The 18593-nt window shown below is 43.8% G+C and overlaps 2 protein-coding genes across 2 annotated transcripts; one reads left to right on the forward strand and one right to left on the reverse strand.

The window, feature by feature from the left end:
- Positions 1 to 6204: 6204 nt before the first annotated feature.
- Positions 6205 to 13647, forward strand: LOC310678459 (fibrinogen-like protein 1-like protein). Its single transcript, XM_083442453.1, has 2 exons — positions 6205 to 6478; positions 9924 to 13647. The coding sequence occupies exons 1-2, from the start codon at positions 6307 to 6309 to the stop codon at positions 10574 to 10576; spliced, it is 825 nt and encodes a 274-aa protein (XP_083298579.1). The 5' UTR covers positions 6205 to 6306; the 3' UTR covers positions 10577 to 13647.
- TMEM177 (transmembrane protein 177) lies at positions 12503 to 16877 on the reverse strand. Its single transcript, XM_083442441.1, has 2 exons — positions 15578 to 16877; positions 12503 to 13646 (listed from the first exon to the last, which is right to left on the reverse strand). The coding sequence occupies exons 1-2, from the start codon at positions 15579 to 15581 to the stop codon at positions 12709 to 12711; spliced, it is 942 nt and encodes a 313-aa protein (XP_083298567.1). The 5' UTR covers positions 15582 to 16877; the 3' UTR covers positions 12503 to 12708.
- Between the last annotated feature and the right edge of the window lie 1716 nt (positions 16878 to 18593).

Raw genomic sequence — 18593 nt, forward strand, 5'->3', positions numbered from 1 at the left:
CCATCATCCCTAGCTAACAGGACCAGTGGTCAGGGATGATGGGAGTTGTAGTCCCAAAACATATGGAGAGCCAAGTTTGGCCATACCTGCTCTAGGGTTTCAAGCAGGGGTCCCTCCCAGGACTACCTGGAAATGCCTGGGATTGAACCTGGGACCTTCTGCATGTAGAGCAGATGCTCTACCACTGAGCCAAGACCCTAATCCATAGAGAAAATCAAGTCTTGTTATTCTCCTGGAGTAAGGAATATGCCATGAAATTAAACCAAGAAATTGTGGAAGATGGTAGTATGGAATCTAGTGCAAAAGAGTTATGAGTTTATGTGCAAAGTCTGATTCTTGCATTTAAGCTGGCTTATTGTTTTTAATCATAGTCAATGGTACTGCAATGGCACAAATACAAGTCCTCACCTTTAATCAGTTCATTTAAAAACAAACAAACAATTTGCATTTAAAAAAAACTTTTAAAAAGATTGTACAAATTTCTACAAATTACAGTGTTATCAAAAAGGAGTTGATGACATTCTTCATAATCCATATATGATTATAGATCACTGTTGAACAAAAACAAACATAAAGTCAAAAGAAAGAAACCACAGGTACGTGAATGCATGAAAGGTAGCAACTGGAACTATTTATAGCACAGACATAATGGTGCACTATCAAGTCTTTATTGTGCAAATTTTGATTGCCCTCGTCAAATATAGACAAAAGGACTAATAGAGCTGTTGGGATAAAGTGGCAGTTTGAGATATTATCAATTTCTCTGAATACTGTTGCCCAAAATTCTTGCACTCTAGTACAACCCCACCATAGGTGGAGGTATGGTCCAATTTCTAAACATCCCCTCTAGCATCTTGATGCAGATGGACTTACACATATTTTAAATATTCTATGGCCTTTTAAATGTGTTTGTGGGAGGGGGTTATTGGTTTTGTTTGTTTGCTTGTTTTAACCAATTGTTTTGTGTTAATCCTGTATTTTTATCTTATGAACCACCCTAAGATGCTCAGATGAAGCGTAGTATATAAATTTTATTATTATTAATAATAGTAACAATAATTTACTAGAAGTCATGTACTACTTATGAATCAACTTTAATGGCAGTTATTTGTGTTTAGCTGATGAAAAGGAGGACTCCGCCACCCAAAATGGCCAACCAAGTAGTTATGTCACATTCTGTGTTCCATGACATTCTTAAACACATTTGGTGTCCAAGCTCATATTTGAGCAAAATTTTATAAATATTTGAAATTATACCTTTTGAATAGTTTGAAGAAATTTTACTTTTAATGCCTCTGAATATGGAGAAGTGAACATGGAAAGCTAGCAAGTCAGAAGGATGTTAGTCTCATTTTTAAGATATGCCTATTTTCTACATATTCATTTTTTATATGTGAAGCAATCAACATTTCCATTTTCCACCCACAATGTGAAGTGGTACATTCCAGCAAGAGCTATGCTATATGGTTTCACTGATAACAAGGCATGGCAATTAATATACTGAATGCAAAACTTTCTATAGGCGATTTCCCTTGCTCCTGGTGTCCAGGTGCAGCTGGAATGTTAATTGCTGAGTTATTTGCTTGCTCTGGATTTATGATGGGAGTGTAGCAAAAGCCAAGCAGAACAAACTAATCATAGATGTAGGTGCTGATTTTTCATGAGAATTATGATGGAGGGAATTTTACTGCTTTTTTGTTTGTTAATTTAGTCCTGTATCCTGGCATGGGTGTGACCTAATATATTTGCAGAGTTAACAAATAAAACATGTTCACAGTTGCTAAGAGAAACTAGGCCACATTTGAGATTTTAAAATTTAAATTTTTTTTGGGGGGGGGGCAGGTACAGTCTATAAAATGCTTTTTTATCATCCTGACTGTCAAATTTAACCAAACCAAAGTCACTGATGAATGGAAAAGAGGTTCTAATAATGGCAAATTTGCATTATGATAGTGATTGCAGCATCAATGCTACAATCATATGATCTGTTATGCTTAGGCGAAGAGTTGTGTTTTCCATGTCATTTGACTTTGTGTAATTCTGGGTCTTTTACGGGAAAAATACAAGTAGTAGGTACAGAAGGACCCAAGCAAGATCTGGGCTGTGGTATTCAAAAGGCTTTAGCCTTTTGTCCCTGCTGTGGTCCTGATATAGCTCTATACATCATATAGATGTAGAGGAAGTGGCAGGATCAGCCCCAAAAGTGCTTTTCTGAATCCAAGCTATTGTCTTCACTCCCTGAAAACAACTGGCTGGCCATTGTTGAAATCAGAGGGTGGAATTCAACATCTGCTTGCCAGATGGCATGATCTCTCTCTCTCCCCCCCCACTCCGTGTGTTGTTCTGGAGGTTCTCCAACCCTCCCAAGAAGATTTGGGGAGGATGCAGCAGGGGGACAAGAAGGGGGAGAGTCACATTGCATTGGCAGGACTCATTGCATTGGATTCCAATAGTGTAACAATTTAGCTGAATCTGGCCCTTACTACTGAAAATGATGGGACCTTTTGTTTGATCTGGCAGGGCACTCAATTTTTAAAATGTCCCTTTGCCCACAATGAACTCTTCTCCAGACTAGCTAATGCTCCATGAAGCAGTCCTCCTTGTGGGAAGCCCTCCTGTAGCACTTCTTACCATTTCAGCTTCATTTTAGCTATGGGGTGAACATTCTGAGAATTTTATTATGGGTCTTGTCATTGTAATCATGAATAGGCAACAGGCATGGCGTGCTAAACCACAGAGCCTAGGGCTTGCCGCTCAGAAGGTCAGTGGTTCAAATCTCCGCAACGGGGTGAGCTCCCGTTGCTTGGTCCCTGCTCCTGCCAACCTAGCAGTTTGAAAGCATGTCAAAATGCAAGTAGATCAATAGGTACCGCTCCAGCGGGAAGGTAAACGGTGTTTCCGTGTCCTGCTCTGGTTCACCAGAAGTGGCTTAGTCATGCTGGCCACATGACCTGGAAGCTGTACGCTGGCTCCCATGGCCAATAAAGCGAGATGAGCGCCGCAACCCTAGAGTCGGTCACGACTGGACCTAATGGTCAGGGGTCCCTTTACCTTTACCTATGGCGTGCTAAACCTTTAGCTAGCAATCAGTGTGCAGCACTATACACAACTTCTGGGATAAACTTTCTCCTCTCCACTATCTTGGGCATATTTCATCTCTGGAGGCAAGGTTGCCAGGAGAGGGAGAGATGGAGAGATGCTCACAAAAATCAGAAGAATACAGATCCAAAAGTCAGTGAGCATTATGTGTAAGCAAACTTGGAATGCAAGCTGACAGGAAAACTCTCGTCTGAGCACCAGCGTTCCTCTTGGGAGTGTGTGTTGAGCTCAGGTTTTACATTTGCCTTATCTGATGCACAAGTTGTGTTGGTCTTTTCCCAGTCCTCTCAGGTGTGTGTTGCAAAAACGGCTCTAACAAGTTTCGGTCTGCATTTTGAAATAGCTACATTAGACGTTTAATTAAACTATCCGGACCTAGGCTATGTGGCTGATGCTTTACAAAAGAAACAGTGTCAATCCATTCTTCTTATGTCATAAGTAAAAACATTATGTCTGAAATGTAGCCATAAGGAGGCACTGAACAGTAGGGGAGAGAAGAAGCAATGGAGAGGCAAGACCTGGAAACTGAAACTTCCAATGGATCAGAGATCACAGCAAGGAATTTACATAGGGCCCTTCCAGACCGGTGCTTTTTTTGCCAAATGCATTCTGCAACATGTCACTGGTGCAATATAGTCATGGATTTATTTATACTGCACCATCCACACATCATTCTGCTCTGTTAATTGTTTTGTGGTGAGAGCCAGTGTGGTGTAGTGGTTTAGAGCGATAGACTCGTAATCTAGGGAACTGGGTTCGTGTCTCCGCTCCTCCACATGCAGCTGCTGGGTGACCTTGGGCCAGTCACACTTCTTTGAAATCTCTCAGCCCCACTCACCTCACAGAGTGTTTCTTGTGGGGGAGGAAGGGAAAGGAGAATGTTAGCCGCTTTGAGACTCCTTCGGGTAGTGATAAAGTGGGATATCAAATCCAAACTCTTCTTCTTCTTGTGATGCTTCCACGATAAAGGTAAAGGTAAAGGTACCCCTGCCCGTACGGGCCAGTCTTGACAGACTCTAGGGTTGTGCGCCCATCTCACTCAAAGAGGCCAAGGGCCAGCGCTGTCCGAAGACACTTCCGGGTCACGTGGCCAGCGAGACATTGCTGCTCTGGCGAGCCAGAGCCGCACACGGAAATGCCGTTTACCTTCCCGCTAGTAAGCGGTCCCTATTTATCTACTTGCACCCGGGGGTGCTTTCGAACTGCTAGGTTGGCAGGCGCTGGGACCGAACAGCGGGAGCGCACCCTGCCGCGGGGATTCGAACCACCGACCTTTCGATCGGCAAGCCCTAGGCACTGAGGCTTTAACCCACAGCGCCACCCGCGTCCCTAGTTCCACGATGCTACTGCATTATTGCCATCTGAAAGAGCACTTTAATGCTATATATCACAACAAAAGCAGGACACACACACAGAGAGAACATTTATGGTGTAAAAAGTTGCATGAACTGAGCAGGAAGTTATGGGGCCTGCAGTGATTGGAAAGCAAGCTCTATGTCTGCACCAAAATCTTTGCAGGCATAAACAGTATTGAAAACTGGATCCCATATAACTACCCTGAGTCCCTCATGATGAGCACAAGTCATCATGAATGCAGAATAAAAAGGATGTCTGGAGGGGCCCATACTATGAATTTTATGTACATTTCCTGAGAGCAGCTCAGGCATTCCCCGCTCAGGTGGCATATTGCTTTGGCATATTGATTGTGCAGAACAAGCAGCTCAGTTGTCACTTGCATTTGATGCTCCTTGACCTGTATTTTGTTTTACTTTTTAATCAATCAATCAATCAATCAATCAATCAATCATAGCTCACTCAGTAGAGTACGGTCTACAGAGAGCTAAAAAAAGAGCATGGATTTTCTAAAGCACAACTGGATCGCTTGAGGCAGAAGCTCAAAACAAAGCCACTGAATCTGCCCAAAAAGGAAAAAGAAAGGAGAAAGAAGGTGGTTGGACTCTCTTGTCTAAAATCATTTGCTGTCAGGAAAGTCTATCCACCAGTCTCAAGCAGATCAACACACAGAATCCAGCCCCAAGGTATGCCACAAACAGAGAGCTGTGGTCCAGGAAGTTTGGCATGTTCACACACACAGTACAAATCTGAAAGAACCCTCTAAAAAATATCCAGGCTGGGATACAGACACAGTATGAAAATATAAGGATCCTTTGAGTTTCTATTTTTCAGATGGATTGCTTATTTAATGTTAGGGATGTCTATTGTTCAAAGAGGTGGAAGGAGTCAGATTCCAAGAGCTATGCAGCTACCTTAGCCACTTGGCTACTGGCACCCATTATTCTTACTACTTTATCTGAAGCAATTTTTATCTCACTCGTCAGCTGAAAAAGGCTCCCACAGAGGCTTTCAAACGCGAGCAGTAAGGAAGCCCTTGCCCTCAGCCTTACAATCTAAAAGACACAACACAAAAGGAAAAATGATTGGGAGGGAGGAGGAAAAACAAGCAAACTAGGCACCTTTTCTCAGTTACACAGTTTATGTAATGAAAGAAGGAGTGGAAAGTTTTCAGAGAGAGAGGAGCCAAAAGCTGCTGCTCTTTCAGCAGAGTGGATGGAGATCCCTCTCCTATAACATGATGGAAGGATGCTATATATGACTAGCAGTCATTGGCCACTCCCAGGTGACCTCTTCCTCCAAAAAGATCTCTACAGGATCTGGTCAGACAGAATCCTGATCCCTTCCCCTATTAGCACTGAGCCATGCCCATATCCAAATTTATATTCATTGGCAACCTATCATTTCCCTGCAAATGATTTTCTGTCTTCTCTCACACACCAACATTACAAAGACCCAATGTGTTATCATTTAATTCTTAGAGAATGTCTCATCTTAAAGAAGCACCTGTTGCTACTGAGGAACATGTTATATTGACTTTACAAAGGACAATCAAATAAACCTCCATTTAGGAAAGGCAGCAAAGTCAACAGCACTGAGGAGTGTAGCAGCTGTTATGGTGGAGGCACTGGCAAATATTGCATACTAAAGTTAACTAGTAACAAGGTTAGTCATCCAGGATCTTATCTCCACTTATAAAACATAAATGGGGAATCTGCCGCAGCACTTTCTCCATTTGAATTTAGCTTCAAAAAGTGCTGTAAGTTTGTCAAGCAGTCTGTTCCATCTGAGGTGTTGGAGCCTCATATCTATTATTAATTTGCGTGTGGCCTCTTTCAGATATCTGTCTGCACAATGCATCCCCCCAATGTCCTGCTGGCTACAGTTGCTCTTCTTTTTCTGATCCCTGTGACAAGCTCACTGAACGAGGAAAAACTGAGGAAACAACTCAGCGAAATTGTCAACCTAGACTTGGTCGAGAATGTCACTCAGATTCGGAACTGGAGAATTATTGTGCAAAGAAAAGGTAATTTATGTTTAATGATTTGTGAAGTCACACTATTGTTTATTGCGCCTATGTATTGCTGTTAAGTATTAAGGAGTGTGTGTTTGAGATGTAAAATAACTTTTTTAAAAAAGAAAAAAGATTAAGAACAACTCCAGCATTCTGAACTCTAGCATTCTGAATTGTTATGGAAAGAACAGACAAGAAAACCACTCATTTCTGATATAGTTAGGATCTTGGAAAGCAAAAGCAGGTAATTTGTGGACCTTCAGATGTTATTGGACTCCAGCTCCTATCATTCATGACCGTTGGCCAGGCTGGCTTTGGCTGATGAGATTTGGAGTCCAGCAACATTTGGAGGGGCACAATTTCGTCATGTTGTTCTAAATATCTCACTGACTGGCTAACATGAGAGATAATTCTTCCCCCATAATAACTCTACTAGATTTATTTCTTCCTCCTTTCTAAACTGGTGAATTCCAGTGAATGCAGACTGAATAAGGGGATGACTTTGAACACCCAGTCTCAGTTCTGTTGGATTTGTCCTCACAAAAGTGTTTTCCATGCCTCCATCAAAAGGTTTTCCAATAATTATTTTCAAGATGCTGTGCTAAAATTTCAGTTTGGGTTTTTCTCTTAATTTTATTCTTAGTTTCCAAATGATGTTGCTTGCATCCACGTTTTCTGAGCCACTTGAAAATACAATCTCTGAAGAAACATTTAAATAACCTATTGGATTATTGGTCTTCCGTTTTTCGATAACATTTCCCTGCTAACTCCTGAGTATCTAACAAATGTCCAAATATTAGAATGTGTGGCAATGCTTTAAATGGATAAAATTGTTGACCTTCATTAACAAGGAGTTATAAGGCACACTTTAAATGGTACACTCAGATTTCAGCAGCTTCACTGTATAAAATACACCATATTTCGTTGGTATCCACTGAGAATTATATAACGCGTTTTATAACATCATCACAGAGAAGTTCATGTCACTGAAGATCAAGAATTATGAGGTTACAAACTACTCTTTCTAAAGAAGAATTCTTCCTCTATTCTTGTTCTAAAATATTTATATAGGTCTCCGGTTTTGTGACTGGATGAAAAAGCATTCCAAAGCTATTAGGATTAAAATAAGGCACCACCGAATAGCCTCTCATGTAGTTAGGAGTAGAGGCAGAGGGAGAACTGATGGATTATGACAGCCTTCCTCAACCTGGTGCCCTCCAGATAGTTTGGGCTACAACTCCCATCAATCCTACACCTGCTAGTATGGTGAATGATCTGGGATTATAGGAGTTGGGCCAAAGAAACAGAACAGGGATCCGGTTGGCGCAGCGCCCACCCCACTGCCCAGCAGCTTCCCTGGCAGAGGTAGTCTCAGACATGGTGCTGGAATACTGTTACAAATATATGTTCACTGAGAGAAGCTATGAACATTGTTATTATTTGCTGAATTTATGTACATTGAGTGTCCCTGGTAGGTTTTTCCTTCTCTCTCTCTCTCTCTCTCTCTCTCTCTCTCTCTCACACACACACACCTCTCACATACTACAGATTTCTTCGCAATGTTTATGGGTGGCGTTCAATTGACCCGATCAGCGGAAGCTTCCACTTACACAACAGGTCTTTGTTGTGGTCCTTCCCCTCTTTCCCATTGCATCCCTTGAAATTGGCTGTGGGGCAGATCAGAAGAACCCCCCCAGATAGCAGCATGCAGAGGGAGAAAACGGTGTGTGTGTGTGTGAGTGTGTGTGTGTGTCATTTTATGCTCACCCTGTTGGAACGGTTGTCTTTGTGCGACATTTGCATTTCTCCCTGTGTCTTTAAATGCAGAGTGAGGCAATTCACGAGATGTCGTTTCTGAAAATCTCAATCATATGCAATAGTGTAAATCTGAATGAAACTGAGGCTTGCTTAGCAAATACAGCTCAGTCCTAACAAGCTGGTACCACACTTTGTTAAAGAGTGTTCACAGTGCCCTTTGTCCCTGTCATGGAGTTCCTGGGAAATTAGGAGCGCCATTGAAGTGAGTGGCCAAAGAGATCTTCTGAAGGTGCAGCATGGATTTCAAGAGCTTGTATTTAGGAGGCCAAGTTAGCTGCAGAAGGGAAGCTTGAGCCTCGTTAGAATGGCCTAAGCGGCACAAGTCAGTAGACAGTAGAGGTGATTTGCACAGTACAGTAAGAAGAGATGCAAAGGAAGCATAAGAACAGCTTTGCCATTCCCACTGGTGAGCCACTCCGACAGATGATAAGAATGCATGTTGGCAGGAGGCATCGGGCCCATGCGAAGGAAAGCTTCTCTGGAAATCCAGCACTAGAGAGTCATTAAAGGCATCCTTTATACCATCAGCCTTAATGATTTGCTCTTCTCACAGCAGATAGAAAACGCTGTGTGCGTTCAGTTGGTTCATTGGTTTTTGCTGCTATAACAGGCAGCGAACAATGGGATTTGTCATTTTTAGATGCATGAATAAATGCAGATGAGTAATAGCTGCTGCTTCACTGGCAGTTTTGGCAACTCAATCGCACACTAGCTGAGTTTTCACTTCACCTCACGTCAAGACCCTCTGCTGCCTAACTCAGTTTGCTAATCCCCCTGCCTTACCTCTCTCTCACAGCCGCCCTTCACTCTTTCCCCATAACCCTTTATAACTAAGACCCTTTATTGCAAGTACGCTTTCTTATACCACTGATTTTCTATATAAAACAACAACATACAGCTACGCTCTGCCTCCATTGTCAGAGGCTGTAATGCTTCATAGTACTCGTTGCTAGAAACCACTGCAGGGAAGAGTGCCCTTGGGGCAGGTGGCGTTTGCACATTTCCCAAAAGGCACCTGCTTGGCTGCTGTGAGAACACGTTGCTGGACTGGACAAGAAAAACTTGAGTCCAATCCCAATGTCTTATACAACTTCTGTCTGTCACAGATTAGCAGTTATTATGAGGGCAATAGGGACGCGGTGTAGCTGTGGGTTAAACCACAGAGCCTAGGACTTGCGAATCAGAAGGTCAGCGGTTCGAATCCCCGTGACGGGGTGAGCTCCTGTTGCTCAGTCCCTGCTCCTGCCAACCTAGCAGTTCGAAAGCATGTCAAAGTGCAAGTAGATAAATAGGTACCACTCTGGCGGGAAGGGAAACGGCGTTTCTGTGCGCTGCTCTGGTTTGCCAGAAGCGGCTTAGACATGCTGGCCACATGACCCGGAAGCTGTCTGCGGACAAACGCCGGCTCCCTCGGCCTATAGAGCGAGATGAGTGCTACAACCCCAGAGGCGGTCACGACTGGACCTAATGGTCACTGGTCCCTTTACCTTTATGAGGACGAGAAAATATTTCAACATATCAGATGTTTGTTTGACTAGGAATTCAAACTCACAAGGCTTGCACACATTTCTACAAGGATGCTGCAGAGAACTTGGCTGTGTGTTGAAACTCACCATCCAATCAATCTTTTGTTCCCTAGCGATCCCTTACATGCGGGACTGTGACGAAATGTTCCAGGCAGGCCACACAGAGAGTGGCCTCTACATATTACGTCCCGAGAACGCCATCAAGCTCGTAGCCTGGTGCCACATGGATGGATGCAATGGGTGGACAGTTATCCAACACAACACCCACAACACTGAAATCACCTGGTCAGAGACCTGGACAACTTATAAATATGGGTTTGGTAACTTGGTGGGAGATCACTGGTTGGGCACCGAGTACATTTCCTTAATAAGCCAGCAGAAATGGTACAAAGTCAGAATAAATTTAGTAGATGCAGGTGGACACCATAGATATGCAGAATATGATAGCTTTGTCCTGAGAAATGAGAAGGATGAATATATGCTCAAGTTAGGGACCTACGAGGGTAATGCAGGGGACTCTCTCACTTCTTCCAAGGCCAAAAACATGCACGACAACATGAGGTTCTCTTGTAAAGACAAGGACAACGACAGATCTACCAAACAAAACTGTGCAGACGTCCACGGTGGGGGCTGGTGGTACGACTCCTGCTTTGATGCACAGCTCAACCGCAAAGGTGGGCTTCACTGGGGCACATTATGCGATGAGAACTGCAGGAGCTCAGTTATAATGCTGAAGCCCATCCACATGTATTGCAGCAGGGTGTAGAAATGCACTCAGCCTCTCATGTCGCGAACTGCTGTAATGGGATGCAGGGGGTGCAACAAAACTGCAGATTCCTTTGCTTCCAGACCTTTCTATATAAATAAATTAATAGTGGTTTCCTTTGCTACCTCTCACTGACATGGGAATGTATTTCTGACAGAATTGCAAGCCAATATTCCTGTATAACTTTTTCACTGATTGCAACACTGTGAAGTCTTCCAGTTCTTTATTAAAATAGCTTTTCAGCCGCAACAGAGAGGTGTCTTTTTTTAAGAACAAAAAACCACAGCCCTTAATTTTATTCTCACGTCAATCAAAGACTCACAGGAAAGGCCAAGTAAAGTATGGACCAATTCACTGTCATTATGCCAGGGTACAGCTAGGGTTGCCATATTTCAAAAAAGTAAAAACCAGGACACCCTGAAAGTTGTTGAGCTTTTATTTACTTTTCTTTTTTACAAAAATGCCAAAGCACATCAATTATGCCTTTCAAATCCCAGATGTATTATTTCTGCTAAACCACACACAACTCTTGCAAGATTTTGGGCGTGATCCATTTCCTCCTGCATCCATGAGAGGGCATCCCATAAGGACTCTATCAAGCCACCACATGTCCTGCCCAACAGTGATCTTGGAAAAACAGCACAGTATGTTGTGCAGCAGGGCCCTGGGAAGCAGGCCACTGCATACTTCTCTAAGAGGCTCAGCAGGACCTCATACTCACAGTAGTGTGAGCTGTGCACTCAGCACTATACACGCCTACCTGGTTAGTTCAGTTGGTTAGAGCATGGTGCTGACAACCCCAAGGTTGCAGGTTCGATCCCCATAAAGGACAGCTACATATTTCTGTATTGCAGGGGCTTCGACTAGATGATCCTCAGGGTCCCTTACAACTCAATGATTGGAATGCATGGAAAGTTGATATTTAAATGTCCAAGTCATTTCATGCAGTGTTGGACACATTTGTGTATACATTTTCAAGCCTCCAGTGGTGCATGTTAGGATTCCTGCTCCGTGTTTGCAGTCATGGGATTGTTGTCTATCACATGACGGTGTATGTTTTCATTCCAGAGTGGGAAGTGACGGAGACAGGATGTTTTGGTATTACTGTGTTCCGGAAAGTGGGACTATTGTCCTTTGTTCCTTCTCTCTGCTGTCTGATGAGAAAGAGGAAGGAGCTAAGTCGGAATGCTCCAAGTGTATTATATGTAAATAAATGTAGATTAGCCAAAATGCTGAGCTACTGAGTTCTGTTACGCAAACTGCGAATAGTCTGTGGATCCCTAAGTGTGCTAATGCTTATTGGTATCAGTTGCTGTGATGTTCGGGCTGAAGAAAGCTTTTGAAGCTCCTGAACAACCGACCAGGAGGGAGAGAACACGCCGGTCGGGCATGTGTCTCTGCAAGGGCCCTACACAAGAGTAGGACAATCCAACAGTGCAATGGGTCAGTGCATCTGGCTGTTAATGTTAAGATTGTGGTTAGGATAACAACTGGCATTAAGGAATCAGAATGGAGGAACAGCATTTACACTAGATGCAGGTTTACACTGGGGAATAACATGGAACCATACAGGAAACCAGTAGCCTCATAGGCTCTGCTGAAAGTTTCAGCATTCTCAACACATGGATCCAATATTTAGCTAAACTTTCCTCCATAATCCACGAGGACTAGAAACTTGCTTCCTCCATCTTTTCTTTAGCTGTTCCTAAAGATACCAAGTTACATGGCAGTTCTGCACCTGCCCACAGCTCTGCACACCACCTGCACTTTACATTAACAAGAGCACATCATGCTGCCCTCTGCATTTTATGTTCATTCAAAATAATATGCAAAATAAAGAGAATGCTAGCTCTTCCAGCTCTGTGCTTGGCAAGCAACACTCCCTCAGAGTTTTAAGATGGAATTTAGAGGCATGTAGGACACAGAACCTTTGAAGCGAAGCTTTAATTTTTAAAGACAACCACTGCATCCAGGACAGGGAGGAAAAATAAAATCAAGCCCCTTCTCCTCCCCGCCCCCCAAATAATAATAATGGAAATGCTAATGAAATCCTATGAAAAATGAAACCAGGCTGCAGTGTTCCAAAGAGAATACATAATCTACAAGCTCAAAATTCAGCAGTGCCTCTACTCCTACGCCTGGGGCATGCTTAAAATATTGATAATCAAGTCTCTTCTGGAAGTGTATGATGCGTGCTTTAATCTGAACCAGTATCTTGGGAAAAGATTGCCACTTGGGGCATATATTCGCTCTCCTCGCTTGCCCATGAGCGTGCGGAAAATCTTGTTCTGGGACAGAATTTTATTATAGAACTCCACTCCACCTCTAGCAAAGCTGGTGGAAATGGTGGCTGTATTTCTGTCTGTCCTGTAATCCATTGCCTGACTCACAGCGTCGTACGAGAGACAATAGCCCACAAATCCAACCGCCATTACAGCAACGTTGTAAAGGCCTCTTAAGAGCACTGGACCCGAATACAAGCCCAGGAGCTGCTTTATGGCTACCCCAGAAATCCAAGTCCCAGCTAAACAAACGGGGGCAACGGCAGCACATATGAAGGGTCCATTGCTTTGCAAGTACATGAGCTCTCTTGCAATGGCAAACTTCTGAGCCTCCGGAGAAAGGGTCAGGGCCTCCTTCAAGGCCAGGCCTTCTGTGCTGTCCCAGTACACTTCTTTGCCTTCAATCATGACAACGTGGCTGGCAGTCCTGTTATCATCACTGAAATGGGCAGGAATGCCCACGACACAGCCTGCAGGCAACCAAGGAAGCCCAGCGCTCACTGGGTGGAAGCTGTAGGCCACAAAGGCTTGGTAACAATTTGCTGATTTTATTCTGACGTCGCTGATGATGTCACGGAACAGGATCTGTAATTTTCCTGAGAGCTCCATTGGTTTCCCCTTGTCCCAAGCCTGATACAATGGTCTAAATGTCTCCTCAGGAAAGACGTGAAAAGTCAGGTTAGCACCAAAGAGTCCAGCACAGGAAACTGCCAGAAAACTAGTCCTGTGCCTCTCCACCATGGCCACTGTCTTCCAAAGGAACCGAACTGCCATATTCAGCTGCTGGCCTGTTCAATTTCAAGACAAGTGATGAATTAGCATACTTACACATAAGCTCCATCTATGCTATACATTTAAAACAGTATCATGCCACTTTAAATGGTCGTGGCTTTTCCCAAATAGTGCTGGGAAGTATAGTTTCTTAGGGGAGCTAAGAGTTGTTAGCACACCCCTGTTCCCCTCACAGAGCTACAGTTCCCCGAGTGGTTTAACAGTCAATGCCTCTGAGAATTGTGAGGGGAATGGGGTCTCCTAACAACACTCAGACAGTTCCCAGGAATCTTGGGGGGTGGGGACCATGACTGGTTAATCACAAAATGGTGGCAGTGGGAGCCTGGCTAAACAGAAAGGACAGAGTAAATTGCTCAAGAAGCTGAGTACAAGGCAGAGTTTGGGTTCGAAACCACTCCTTTGGTCCCAGTGTTTTCTGCTGCAAATCGAAAAGCCGTTTCAAAGGTGGTAAAAGTGAAATAAAACTTGTCCAAGAAATTGTGCACAGGGAAAAGCTGAAGCTCACAACACAAAATCAAGTGTTCGGCTGCTAAATACATTTTCCAAGGTTAACTTTTTGTCCTGAAATCCGAGTTCCCATTTCACAGGTAGGGATGTGAGCATTCACAAAAATCAGCATTAGTATTCATTTTCTTGGTCCCAGATGTTGTTGTGTAGTGTATACAGTGGTACCTCGGGTTAAGTACTTAATTCGTTCCGGAGGTCCGTTCTTAACCTGAAACTGTGCTTAACCTGAAGCACCACTTTAGCTAATGGAGCCTCCTGCTGCCGCTGTGCCGCCAGAGCCCGATTTCTGTTCTTATCCTGAAGCAAAGTTTTTAACCTGAAGCACTATTTCTGGGTTAGCGGAGCCTGTAACCTAAAGCGTATGTAACAGGAGGTACCACTGTATAACTAAATACTTTGTTGCTAGTTAGTCTCAGGCAATAGATATAAAGAGAGTCAGTGTGGTATAATGGATATCAAGCTAGGACTTGCGAGAGCCAGGTTCAAATCTCTATTCAACTCACTGTGATTGTATCTCAGCCTAATCTACCTTGCAGGGTTCTTATGAAGATAAAAATGACAGAGAGACAGCTATGACATATGCATGGTATGTTAAGGGTGCCTCTGGACTGCTTCTGTTTTGGGGGGTGGGATTCAATCACATACAAAATTTGAGTGTTTGTCAATCTGGCACTATTGCACTACTCCCCACCCCACCCCAATCAGACTCTTTGCAATAAGGGAAGTGACAGGAAGTTGGAATAAGGCGACACTGTGGAAACATCCTGCAAACAAATCATTTTGAATGCCCAAGACTGGTCATCTGGAAGCAACTTAAGTAACAATAATACATGCCTACAAGCAGTGCTATTTTTTTTTCTAGAAAAAGAGGTGCTGGAACTTGTCATTAATACCTCCCTTGTTCTCTTAAAGTGGCAATGGTGCCCACCTGAGAGGTGCCAGAACTGAGTTCCAGCTGAAAAAAAGCCTTGCCTACAAGGCCAGTTATTATGTCCTTGCAGTGTAAGTATAAATGCCATGCTTTTTATAGCGTACCACAGACATAGCATAAAACAGATGCCACCCTAAACACTAATTTGCCAAAATAGCAGGTCATGCAACAAGATAACAAGTCAACCTATACTAATTGCAGATCGCAGAATTTAGCTGGGGGGGGGGCTGAAACCCCCCTCTAATTTTAACTAATTTTGCATCTAACTGCAACTACTTGTATCCATGCTTCGTTCCGTTTTGAACCCCTTCCATTTACAGAGGCAATTCTGAAACACGATTAAACGCGCATAAAAGCATCAAAAAACTACAACGCTCCCCCCTCCGTTTTTAAGCACTGGTAATGGGCACGCGCTAAGGATAAGGACCTGATCTCCTACCAGCAGAATGGGCCAATACCTCTTTTAGCAACGCGGTGTTAAATCCCAACTCATTTCTACCTACCCACAGCAGCAGCAGCTTGAATTAATATACCGGAAAGGGAAAACGCACGTGGGTGCCGTAAAGAAAGTCAGCTGCTGAGAAAGCGGCGTGCTCAAGCTTAGCAAGAGAAAATAGCCGGCGGTAGTTCCGGGTTGCCTTGGCGACGAGGAACCCCTGCTGTTGCAAAAGGAATTGGAGCCCCCCCCCCCCCACCGCCGGGCTATAATTGGACTTTTCCCGTGTGGTCTTCTTTTGGTTCTCGATTTTGCCTTAGCCCGTTTTGCTGTCCTGGAGGATGGAGCGGGGAGGAAGACGCGTATAATATATCCCACAAGGCAGCCAACACGAAGAGGTTTATTGAGCAAAGCTGAAATGCAAATTCGGGGAGTTTGCAAATGCAAACTGAAATGCAAACGGATAGAGAAAAGAAAGGAGGTGCCCTCGAAGTAATATATATGTGCAAATCATCCTTTGCAAGGGCGCGTTGCTCGGGCCAGTTACCCACGAGCCAGCTCCTTGGCGGGGCTTCTTTGCGAGAAGGGCCGCGCTGCTCATCTCCTCCCTGCAGCCTTTGGAAAGGAGGGCCTGCCTGACTCATAGCCACCCCCCCAACCCTCTCGTTTCCGCCAAGCTGCAGGCATATAGGCAGCGTTTGGCTTCGTCCTGCCGCCCCAGGGGCGCGGAGGAAAGGCGCAGACTGGGCAGCTGCCGAGCTGGCTTGCCATGCCTGCTGCCCTCGCCTACTACCGCCGACAGCTGCGCAGCCCGCCAGGAGCCTCGGAGGAACAGCCATTGATCATGGCAAGGCTGGGAGAGATCTCTCACAGGAGAGGCATTCTGCGAGAAGCGTCCCGCTCTCTCTCAAGCCCTTCTGCTTTGTTGCACCGCCTTGTTAGGGGGTTAAGGTTTTTAAAAGGAAGTGTGTTTATGTGTGTGGCGGGTAGGCGGGGGTGATAAAGGCTACTCGCCTCGCAAAATAATCGCAATTAAGTTCCCTTAATCGTAGTCAAGAGGGTCGTTGTTGGGGGCTTCTTCCCCCCCCTTTTCTTTTGCACAACAAATGCACGCTTGTTATTTCTTGGGCCATGCAATTTCCTCGGAGCTTGTGCTTCTGTTGTCATGATGTGGCCGAGTGTGTTACAACTAACTTTCCTCCCCAGGAATGCACTGGTTTTTGGAGAGAGTTATGAAGCGCGCTAATGTCTGGGAAGGCTACACTGATTTGCAAATTTCCGTTGTATAATATTAGCCGTGAAAATGAAACAAAAAACCTGTTGGTGTGATACACACAGCAAAAGAGCAGCAAAATAAACCCACCCCTCTCTTACCCACTCTTTTGTGGATCTTCTTTTAGAATAAATATATATTAAATTGTTTACAAATTGTATACACTCTTCTGAGATTTGTTATTTAGTCGTGTCTGACTCTTTGTGACCCCCATGGACCAGAGCATGCCGGGGACTCATGTCTTCCTCTGCCTCCCACAGCTTGGTCAAACACATGTCCATAGCTTCAAGAACACTGTCCAACCATCTCGTCCTCTCTTCTGTTTATGATTTCTCTAACGTGGCTCATGCTAGCATTTTATGGTCATTACGAGTCTTGCACTTTGAGCCTGGAAGGATAAACATCCATTGTCTATGACACAATGCCTTGAGGACCATTCTGGCTACATTGGAAGATACTTCTAGACATCTGTTTCATGTGGATACCCATATAAACAACTGGAGGGCTTATATTAAACCAGAAGTAGCTAATGTGGTAGCCACCAGCTATTGTTGGCCTGCAACTCCCATCATCCCTTACCATTTACCATGCTGGCTGGGGCTGATGGGAGTTGGAGTGCAAAAACATCTGTAGGGCACCATATTGACTCCCCATGTACAGTGGTACCTCGGGTTACAGACGTTTCAGGTTACAGATGCTTCAGGCTACAGACTCAGCTAACCCAGAAATAGTACCTTGGGTTAAGAACTTTGCTTCAGGATGAGAACAGAAATCGTGCGGCGGCTGTGGGAGGCCTCATTAGCTAAAGTGGTACCTTAGGTTAAGAACAGTTTCAGGTTAAGAACGGACCTCCAGAACAAATTAAGTTCTTAACCTGAGTTATCACTGTATTAATGTTTAAGTTCGGATGGATGTATTGGTGGTTATTGTAGCCTTAATATGAGCCTTTGGTGGTTTTTAAGAAATTTGTTATTTTTCATATATTATTTCTTTTTCTTTCATAAAAAGGTGTTTATATTCCCTTAATATTTTCCCTCCCTCACTTAGTTAAATTTGCAAATAAAAAATTAACATGTTTTTAATATTTGATCTTTCTTGCTATCATCCAAGTTTCTCACTACACTCATGAACAAATGTGATGGCTAAAGATCCTAGTTTTCAAAGATCCTTTAATTAGCATTGTTGTATTTATTAGCAGTGCTACTCTTAGAAGTGGTGATGGGCTGCTTGTGGACCAATGTATTAAAGCTGAATCCTGATAAGACAGAAGTGTTGCATGTCTGAGGACTGGGGACCGAGAAGTGGAAGATGCAGGCCTGTAGATTAAGAATGCTCCTTGACCCAACATTGTCACTGAAGGCTTCAGGGGCCACAGTGGCTAGGAGTGCCTATTTCCAGCTACAGCTGGTTTGCTAGGTATGGCACCCTTTGGACAGAGATTACTTGGCCACTATGTTCCATGCTGTGTTAACTTTCAGATTGCTTCTAAAGTTATTACTAAAGCTTTGTGTTTGTTTTGTGTCACAAATCCCCCTTTTTTTTTGCTTCCACACAGCGTGTATTGATACAATAATGTAATCTCATAGTTAACACCTTAAACACAACACTCTCAAATTACCTCCAAACATGAATCAAAGTTCTGTGCTGAGCTTTTGATACAACCCCCAGCAGTATCACTTTTTTTTTAGCTCTCTTTTTAGATGGGCTGATAAAAACATAGGTACTGATTTTAAACTTTATAGGTTATTTCATACTGTTGGATTGCAGTTTGATATTATTTGCTGTTGCCAGCTGCT

The sequence above is a fragment of the Podarcis tiliguerta genome, assembly GCF_965153285.1.
Source record: "Podarcis tiliguerta genome assembly, chromosome: 1".
Classification (NCBI taxonomy): domain Eukaryota; kingdom Metazoa; phylum Chordata; class Lepidosauria; order Squamata; family Lacertidae; genus Podarcis; species Podarcis tiliguerta.